General features: G+C 30.6%; 1 protein-coding gene across 1 annotated transcript; it reads left to right on the plus strand.

Moving 5' to 3' along the window:
- The first annotated feature begins 1,243 nt into the window (after positions 1-1,243).
- Positions 1,244-1,564, plus strand: LOC139845285 (small polypeptide DEVIL 4-like). The gene has a single exon (XM_071835545.1). The coding sequence runs from the start codon at positions 1,380-1,382 to the stop codon at positions 1,509-1,511; it is 132 nt and encodes a 43-aa protein (XP_071691646.1). The 5' UTR covers positions 1,244-1,379; the 3' UTR covers positions 1,512-1,564.
- The last annotated feature ends 9,508 nt before the right edge of the window (positions 1,565-11,072 follow it).

The raw sequence follows: 11,072 nt of genomic DNA on the forward strand, positions 1-11,072 counted from the left end.
AATACATAATTAAAATACAAAAATTGGATGAATTGATATTTCACTATTAAAATTGACAAATCAACTGCTCCGTACAATTTTACATTACGTACTTGTAAAGTACAAATAGATAATACAAAGTTACGATGAATTTGTCAATTTTGATGGTAAACATACCATCAATCTAAAATTTCAGATGTCAACGTAACCACATTCAAAGTTTAATCAAATATGGTTAGATATTTTTTTTTTCAAAAAACATAAATTAAATTTAATAGATCCAAAGATCTAATTTATTTAACGACATCCTTTAATTTGATGTACTTGAACACTAACCTTGGACTAATATCGAATACAAACCATTGCAACAATAAGACCTAAACTAAATTAAACGACAAACTACCCAAACCATAACCCTGAAATGATTAAGTCCTTGTGTCTTAACACATCTCCTTAACACATCTTGCAGGGGAGGCTCGGAGGGGAACAACCCGATCGACCGTTCAGGGGACAGGGTTTTAAGGGTCCCATTTTTGTTTTTGTATATACAGACACAATTAGAGATTTGAGAAACATGGTAACTAGATAAACATAAATGAAGCAGCGAAGTCGAATCACAATATGCACACAAACCACAATCAAAGTACTTTATAAAAAATTTTAAAGTAAACTAGCACTCTAGCAAGGCCCGAAGGGTATTTTTAAAAAAATCTTATATTATTCGTTAGGGCCGAAGGGCCTTTTTTCCACTTCGTTCTAGGTACTTATATTTTCGGGACCGACTCAGCTGTGACATCATGATCCAAATGAATCATCAGAAGATTGAACGCCTTGAACTATATATTGATGTCGAGAACTTGTTGCACTCTGATGAACAGGAAGCAACAATAATTGATGTCTTGTTGTCTAACACAGTCTTGTAGTAATATGGTTAGATGAAGAACAGGAAGCAACAATAATTGATGAGGCCCATGAGAAACAAGATGGAAATATTCATAAATTATGGATTAATGCTACCTCATTTTGGTCTTACCTGACCCCTTATGTCTGTAGATGATGCCTACACCCAGTCTCTAAGAACATTACCTGTACACCCAACTGCATTTAAACTAATACTTATTTAATTTTATCATAATATTTTTAAATAAAATATTTATTTATTACCCTTATATGTCTCACTACACCATCCACCCCTCCTATATAAACAAACTCATCCTTCATGTTCTACCATAATATTCCAGCACACCTTCTTTTGCAGAACAATAACACATCTAAACAACACCAAAATATTGATCCATTTTATCTCTCTACGATATTCACTTTTTTCGGTCTTGAAAGATCCTTTTGTCAGGTTCGAATTTAATCTGTTTCAGTTCGATTTTCGGTTTTTTTAAAGAGAGATGAAAATGATCATGGGAAGCTCAAAGAGAAGGATGTCAAACAAAGGACTTGGAGGAGTTCTTAAAGAACAAAAAGCAAGGCTTTACATTATCAAAAGATGTGTTGTTATGCTTCTTTGTTATCATGATTAAACTAAAATTAATTAATTGATTCATTTCAGATCAATTAATTAATTCCTAATTTCATCTGGACTAATTTTTCAAGTGGATTGTACATTGATATTATGTGGCTTGTAAGAGCTCAACAATTTTGTAACCCTATATGTTGGCCCTTAATGTAACTATATTAGATTAGTACTCCGTACTTTTTTGCCCTTATGTTTTTGGGGCTAATTAATTTAATATATTGACGATTTATTGATTTAGATGTTGATTATTTTTCTTTTTTACTTTGATCTATCAACCTTTTTTTTCTTATATATAACATTTCATTGTGTTGGATATGATCTAACAAATTCAACACGACGTTCCCATTTTGTTTAACATTCAAGATTGGAAAAATGTTGAAAGACTGAACAATATTTCTTTTGAGAAATTGACGTTTTGCGAAATAATCATGAAAAGATTGCTTAGACGCTTAGTGACCAAGATAAATAGTCAGAAATTAATGATCATCAAATAACCTGATTAGATTGTATATATGTAAGTAAAAGTAATCACACTCAATAATAGATTAAACCTCATTCGTCTGAAAATATGGCAAAAGTGTTGGGTCAAACCTACACAAATTTAGTTTGTTAGAATATGAGATCATTTTTTAATGAATAAAGTGAATGTAAAGTACGTATTGTAGAAGTTAGTTGATTCAATATATAATTGTTATAAAGATTAGTCTCTACTCCACGTAGTAATTGGACATTAGCTAGGCGACAGGCTATTACCAAATATATACGTATCAACGTATGACATGTTTGTATTTATAGTGGCCAAGAACATTTGATTGTGATACTGTCAATTACATAATCACGAACAACAAAAGAATAAACTAAAGCATAAACGATAAACGACACAAAAATTTAACGTGGTTATATCTCAATTCAACATGGGAAAAGATTTAGTTCATAGGGCAAACCAGAGAGTTTTTCACTATTTTTCGTGCACAATGGTACAGTGATGCTATGAGTCTACTTATAATAAAACATTAAACCTAGTTCCTAGATACACAAGTTAACTTGGCCTCAAGTACAAAAATCTTTTCTAAAACTGAAATCTTTCTTCACAAGTAAAATTGGCTCCCAAGAAACTCAACACTCTCCCACTTGGAAACTTTGAACAAACCATACACGGCTACACCGATCTCCTTTCCAACATCGTTGATCGAACACGCTCATCCATGCTGCCAAGAAAACTTGGGACACGCACAATCCAACCACGCCGAGATGGCAGCTTTTGATAAAGAGCACTTCAGCTTCACCTTGTCGAAATCTTGAAATCAAACCACTTCAACTGTCAACGTTGCTCGATCAAACACAGCCACAGTAACTCTAGATTACCTGATTATAGAACTCCTTTTGTGAGACGACCCGTCCTAATCCATCTGGAAGAATACATTACATTTGGTTACATCGCGAGGTATTTGACCTCTATATGATACATTTTACAAACATTGCATTCGTTTTTAAAAGAAAAAATTTCATTACATCGACAGTTGACGGCATACATACCATTTCATAATATATCCAACTATAATTGACTTAGTAATAATCTTGATGAACTCGACGACTCGAATGCAACGTCTTTTGAAATATGTCATGAATGACTCCAAGTAATATCTCTAATATGAGCAAATGCACAGCGAAAGATTTCTTTAACATCTGAGAATAAACATGCTTTAAAGTGTCAACCAAAAGGTTGGTGAGTTCATTAGTTTATCATAATCGATCATTTCTATAATTTTAATAGACCACAAGATTTCATTTATTCAATAATCATACACTCGCAAGTGTTTAAAAATTCATTCGTATGGATTGAACACCTGGTAACCGACATTAACAAAATGCATCTAGAATATCTCCATATATAAATATCGAAGTACTAAAGCAGTTTAAATTCTCTGACTGGGGCGTGTCAAAGCTCATAGATCTATCTTTAGGATTCGCGTTAATTGGTGGCAATTATAATAAACACCAATTCTTAAGCTACCAAGTTCAACAAGGGCGATATCTGGTATAACAATTCAACCATAGAATGTAGTTTCGATTACTTGTGTCTATTTCGTAAAACATTTATAAAAGAAGCGCATGTATTTTCAGTCCCAAAAATATATATTTCAAAAGCATTTAAAAAGGGAGCAAATGAAACTCACCTATTGTATTTTGTAGTAAAAATACATATGACGACATTTAACAAGTGTAGAGTTGGCCTCGGATTCACGAACCTATATAATTTGTATATTCATTAATACATATCCTTGTAATCGAATTTATATATCTTTAGTTTTGTATTAAGATTAATATATATATATATATATATATATATATATATATATATATATATATATATATATATATATATATATATATATAATTTTATTAATACTTATAATATATTATAATGTTCATTTGACATATAATTTAATTAACGTTATATTAATATAGATGACATTATATTAGTTAAAACGTAATATTATGTAATATTAGTATACTTATATAATAAATATATTCTTATATAATTTTCATTGGTTTGAAAAGTATTTATGATATTAGTACTAGAATGAGGATATTAACAGTTATAATACTAATGATAATGATAATGATAATAATAATAATAACTTCAGTAAAGATGACAATTTTGACAATAATGATAGGATAAAATGATACTTTTCATAAAGATAATATTTTTAACAATAATAGTACTTTTAATAAACATAATACTTTTTAATTGAAATTTAACTAATCATATTACTACTAATACTAATATTAATGTTAAATGATAATCCTAATACTAACTATTACTAATAACAGTACTTAGTACTAGGATTAATTTTAATGATAACCATTGGATAATTTTTAGTAAAATGACAAGAGTAATAATAATTTTTAATATTAACAATACTAATAATGATAATATTACTAGCAATAATACAATAATAATAATACTAATAATAATAATATTAGAAATGATAATACTACTAGTTTTTCTTTACTAAATGATAATACTATTAGTAATAATAATAATGATAATATCGTAATTTACATTAATGAAGTTAATGATATCAATAATAATAACTAATAAAATGATCATAATTTAAGAATATAACAACAATAATAATAATTAATAATAATAATAACAATAATAATAATAATAATAATAATAATAATAATAATAATAATAATAATAATAATAATAATAATAATAATAATAATAATAATAATAATAATAATAATAATAATAAAGATGGTAATAAAAACTACCTTCCAAGACTTTTAGTAAAAAGAATGCCACGAACCGGGCTCGAACCCAGGACCTCTGGTAAACTCGCTAACCCTCTGAACCACTCGTCCAATTTAGTTTTTCTAATTTATATCCAAGCTAGATTTATTTAAACGTGTTTTCTGTTATCCCTTCTTCTACATTGAACCAGTCGACCAGAGTATATACATATATATATATATATATATATATATATATATATATATATATATATATATATATATATATATATATATATATATATATATATATATATATATATATATATATATATATATATATATATATCAAACTCAAATTAACAAAATACTAATTGTATTAGAAAAGGTAAATGAACCAGAAACGATTCATAAGAAATGATTTTGATTAATCAGTCGAAAGAAAAGAATAAAAAAAATAAAGATAAAAATACATGTTGCTGTATCGAAGAACACATATCAACTCAAATTCCAATTTCGAAATTAAGTATGTTTTAGACCAAAATTAAAACACGAAAAAGGTTGTAAATCCATCATAGAAACTTTCTGTATACTCAATTTCATCCAAATCATCAAAAATAGTTCGAATTTCTTTATGAACTATCTGTTTGACTTTTTACAATAAAGGTTTGACTCTTCAAATTAACAATCAATTTGTGGAATTAGAGGCTGGAAATTTACAGATATATCAATTAAACGACTCTTATCACCTCTGCATTTATAGATTTTTAAATAACTCTCTAATTCGAAATTTGGCTAAGAAAAGTGAAGAACAGAGGGACGGTATGGTTTGGGTTGAACTTCTGTTTAATAATTTTGAATAACAGCAAGTAGATAAATTATTTCCGTAATTGAAGGGTGTTGTAGTATACATAATTACTCAATTGTTGTTTCGAAGTGTGATTGTGGTGACAGCAATTCACGAGTGAAATAATGCATCAGATATGAAGAAGAAAAAGAAATATATCTGATAGTGATGTAAAAAAAATTATGCGTACTGATCTGTATCTGATTCTGTATTTTAAACTAAATTTTTAGTTATTAATTAAATATGTTAATAATTTATAATGCGGTTAATAATTTAGTAAAAATGATAATAGAATTAATAATAAAGATATTAATAATAATAATATCAATATAATACTAATAATAAAATTAATCATATTAATAACTTAAATCATAACTTTAATAATGATAATTTAGTAATAACAATAACAATATAATTAATAATAATACTTATATTATTAATGATAATAATGATATTAGAAATTTTAACACATTAATTGTATCAAGTTTCATATCTAGTAATATTAATAATACAGTTATTAATTTTAACATGAATATTATTACAATAATGAAGTAATGATAATAATATTTGTATAACAACTATATTCTACCACATTTAATATATTAATATTACAATTTATTAACTATGTAAATATTTAATAATTATATAATATATTATATGATAATATTCAGTGAGTATTTAATGTGCATGTATTTTATATATTACAATATAATCATAATTATAAATAGAAATCATATATAGATTTATATAACTATATATACAATTATATTTTTAAATATTATGTAGATAATTAGTTATATAAATTAGACAATTGAACTCAAAGTATAACATTATACATGTAATACTTTGATAACATTGACAAATTATATTTGAAACCGATTATATCTAATATACTCTATGAATTCAAAATAACAAATTTTAGTTAGTTAAAGTTATCTTTCATAGTAACTAAGTTACATAATAGTTCGTTAATATATTTAAAGTAATTATGTATTTATATTTACATTTCTGTTCACAATTATAGGTTCGTGAATAATCGGAACGAGTCAAAAGGTCAATTGAATATATGAACATAGTTCCAAAATTTTCGAGACTCATCATTACAGGCTTTGCTTATCGTGTCGGAATCATATAAGATTTAAGTTTAAATTTGATCGGAAATTTTCGGGTCGTCACATTTTGAACATCGTCGGATAACCATCTGTGACACGCCGGTCTTCCTCATCGGGAAGGAAGACTTTCGACAGTCAAATTGCTAAGAAATAATCCAATATCTGTTACTAGCTTGAGTTATCTCAATTTCTGTGCCACCATCTTCTTACACTAGAAGATCTATTGAAGTATGCGAAACTTCAGTTACAATATTTAAAAAGGAGACTACACCGCCTCACTCATCAATCTAGACACATTTAATCCAGCCATTGACATGTCAATGATCACCCGTTTAGACTTTCCGTCTATCTCTGATTTTCCTTCGTAGCGATCAAAAAATCCAACACACACCTCCGCAGGCACTTCATCAAGGCTCTAGTGAGAACGCAATCACAACCTCGAAATCTATGTTTTCAACTTTCTTCCTTCATGCAGATACACTGAGCCACCTCATAGTGCTATAAATTCACAAACATATCTCCTCATTCCTAAGCACGAATGTACTAGTAAGAATAAAACCTCAACCACATGAGAAGAAACATTGTTCGTATGACCGGTCAATCACAAATTTCTTTGGAGTAAACATGTAATCGAGTCCCCTAATGTTCTGGAATCAACGCACTAACCCTGTGTGTAACGACCCGAATTTTTTGACTTATATTTGTGCTTTATATTTTCACGAAACTGCGTATTTGTGCGTACTGTGTTAGATTATATTCTGGGATCTTATTTATGTTGATTACTTTTGTTTATATTTTACAACTTGTTATTAAGTACGTAGTTAATTAACTTGATCCTCGAATGCTTTTATGACCGTTAGTGTCACTTGACGTTTAGAACGAGCTATGTATTTTGGTACACGTTTAACTTTTGTTATAATTGGAATATTATGACTACGTAATACTAATTGTTATTTTCTAATGACAATTACTTGGTTTATTGGTTGCTTAATTACGCTTAGTAACTTACTAATGCACACTAGTTAGTCTTAGTGTACTTTCTACCTTATTGGACTTAAGCCCACCCTACTCTAGCTATTGGACTCTTAAGTTAGCCCAATTTTAATAAGTTAATGGCCCATTAAGATGTAGGACAAAAAACCCATTAATATGAGCCAACATACTAGCATTTTTGTTAACCATTACTACAAATGTTGCATTGGATCCCAACAATAAGCACCACCTTTAGACCACCACTAAGCAAAAAGAAAAAGTGTCCCCCTTTTGTCCCCCCCCCCCCCAAACTGTCGGCCAACCCTCACCCTCACCACTATATATATCAAGCTTATTTCACCCATTTCACACTTGATCTCATTCACATTTTACACACACTTGCTCTCTAATATTCTCTCTAGTCTTTCTCACACTAAAAATTGTAAGTTTTAAATTTTCTTCTTCTTCTTTTCTTCTTCTACACGACATCATCATCATCATAAGATCAAGCTTTTTAGCTTTTTGATCTTGTTATATCTTGAAGATTCAAACTTTGATTTGAATCCTTCAAGAACATGAGAGATTCACGCTTTCTAGATTTGAATCTTCATTAATTTGTTGGATCTAAGTTTTCTAGCTTATGATCTCTTTAGTTTGTTAAAAAGATCAAATCTTGTGTTTATGATCTTCATGAAACTTGAAGATCTAACCTTTTGTTTTAAAGATCTTTAAGAACATAAAAGATTCAAGCTTTCTAGCTTTGAAATCTCATAATTATTTGTTATAGGATCCAATCTCTCTAGCTTAGGGTTCCATTACTTTGATTGATCAAATTTATGTCTTGCTTGTTTGATTGAATCAAAGTTTGTAGCTTTAATCTTGAATAGAACTTGTATTTTTGTTAAGACTAAGAACATGATGTAACCTTGGTTCATCATCCATCTAAAACTCTTAAGTGAGTTGTATTACTTCTTAATCTTAACATTGTGTGTTGATGGTTGAAACTTGGTCAAAGTGACGCTAAAACGTCAAAGAGTTATACACTTGAAGCTTACACGCATCAAGGATGAGAACCGTGATGAGCATCAAGCACCAAGAAACCCACCGGAGCACTTGTTTACTATTTTTCGGGGTCTGATCAGACACCTGGGACTTCTGGAAAATTGATTTTCTGATAGTTCAGTTCGAGTAGATGACTTTTCGTTTAAGACTTACGGTTTAGGATTTATAGCCTTCCAAAAATCACTACGCCTTTGTAACGACGTGCTGAAAATTCTGACCTACTCGCGCTTCAACCGTCACCACGGTCAAATGACATCGAGTTAGGATCTGAAAATTGGATAGCGGTACGAGAACTCACATACGGAGCCTTGGCCACTGACCACGTGTCTTTTCGGTTTGTGTAGAGGTCGTAGCAGCTGACCAAAGTCAGCCTTTTGTTTCGATCTCTATTCTTGTTGAAAACCATACTTTATCTTTTACGTATGATGATAATGATGATGATGATGATACTTAAGACTTAATTTATTTACTTTAAAACCTTTTGGGAAAATATACTGACTTAGTAACCTTTGACTTAGGTTGAGGACCTTTCGGACCGACTTACTACTTGCATACTTTTCATATCGACTTTTACCGCATTTATCACTGTGAGTTATAGCTCCCTTTCTACTTTACTATTTTTGAGACTGAGAATACATGCGCTTTTTTTGTTTTACTTACTTAACACGAGTACTTAAACTTTATATATGTGTGGGTTATATAATGGCATAAACTTTCCCCTTAGCACGGTAACGTTTAACTATTGGTTTTTGAACCGGTAGACGCGAATCTTAGATATGGATCCATAGGGTTTGACATCCCCACTCGGGCTAGTCGCGCTAGCATTTAACGGGTGTTTAATACTTCGAGAACATACGCACTCGCCAAGTGTACTTTTAGGGGGGGTAATATATTATTTTTTACGTTAAGTTAGTTACCGGGTGCCCATGAATAAGCATATACTTTTCATACTGTTTTGAAAACGAAATCTCGTAGTCTACATTATATCGTTACTTACAAAAACTATAGCTCACCAACATTCATGTTGACTTTTTAGCATGTTTTATTCTCAGGTAACTAAGACGCTTATTGCTTCCGCTGTAATAGACTGCTGTGTTAGACTTCCGCTGCATTGTTTAGAGATGTCTCAATCATGGAACTTTTATCTTGCATTCACAACTTATGTTATTTTTGAATAATGGATTGTAATGACCTTTGAGTCACGTACTTATGTTTATGCTTTCTATTCATAGAAGCACGTTATCTTTTGTAAAACTTTTAACGTTATCTTTTCATGAATGCAAAACTGGTTTTTAAACAGCATATAGTGTTTGACCTTGCAATGATCTTGTTGTTGATGATCCGTACACGATGATTTTGTACGGGGCATCACACTGTGAAAAGTTAGAGACCCACGTCGCATAAGCATCTTCATAACTTCCAATAGTCGTCCAACTCTCACTAGCATGATACTTCCGTCAGTTACCAAACTTACACCGAGTTCCCGACACCCTCAACAATGTCTTGAAAGGTCAAGTTCCAAGACTTATAGATTATCTACTCCAACCATCACCTAAACACTACTAATTGGTCACCTCGAAGTAAACCGCTTGCTTTGTTGAACAAATCATCAATTGAAATCTTAGCACTGACGAACGCGTTCAATCTGATACCCTTCAACAACCAATTTTCTTAGTGAGAGATTCTCAAACCCACTAGCATCTTCCACATACTCTGGAATATCCGACCAAAATATGTGTTTATCTCGTTTCAAAATACGCGCATGTATTGAACTTCATCGATAACTCCTACTGTCGATTTCCAAACGAATGTGTTCTCGTTCATTACCACACCACCCAAACCTGAGAAAAACCACCCTCCTAAGCTCCCGTAACAAACCATCATCCCAAAAAATCCAGCTTGTATCGCCTAAAGTTTACAAAACCGTCTCACCACTCGCGTCATCAAACCCGGTATTCATCCGGAAACTGAAGAAAAATAGAATTACTATATTCGAAAATCAAACGGTCAGATCATCAACAAAGTTTATCATTTTTAGAACTGTATGTGTAGCGTCTCCCATCCAAATTTCAGGTGAATCCAACGGTAGAGGAATCACAAATGATTTTTCTCCCACATGCGCAATTAAACCCTAGAGAATTTTCCCTGTGGTAGCAACTTTGAAAATCATTTTTCCTAACTGAACGGTCTGATTTCTACTAAATTTTGACAGTATTTAGATATACATGTCTAGAATCTACAGTAGGAATATCAAGGCGATCCAATGGTTAACGAACCCGTATGAATTGTCTCTCACAACAGCTCCTAAACTGTCGAATTTGATAGTTTA

Source organism: Rutidosis leptorrhynchoides, chromosome 4 (assembly GCF_046630445.1).
Source record: "Rutidosis leptorrhynchoides isolate AG116_Rl617_1_P2 chromosome 4, CSIRO_AGI_Rlap_v1, whole genome shotgun sequence".
Taxonomy (NCBI): Eukaryota; Viridiplantae; Streptophyta; class Magnoliopsida; order Asterales; family Asteraceae; genus Rutidosis; species Rutidosis leptorrhynchoides.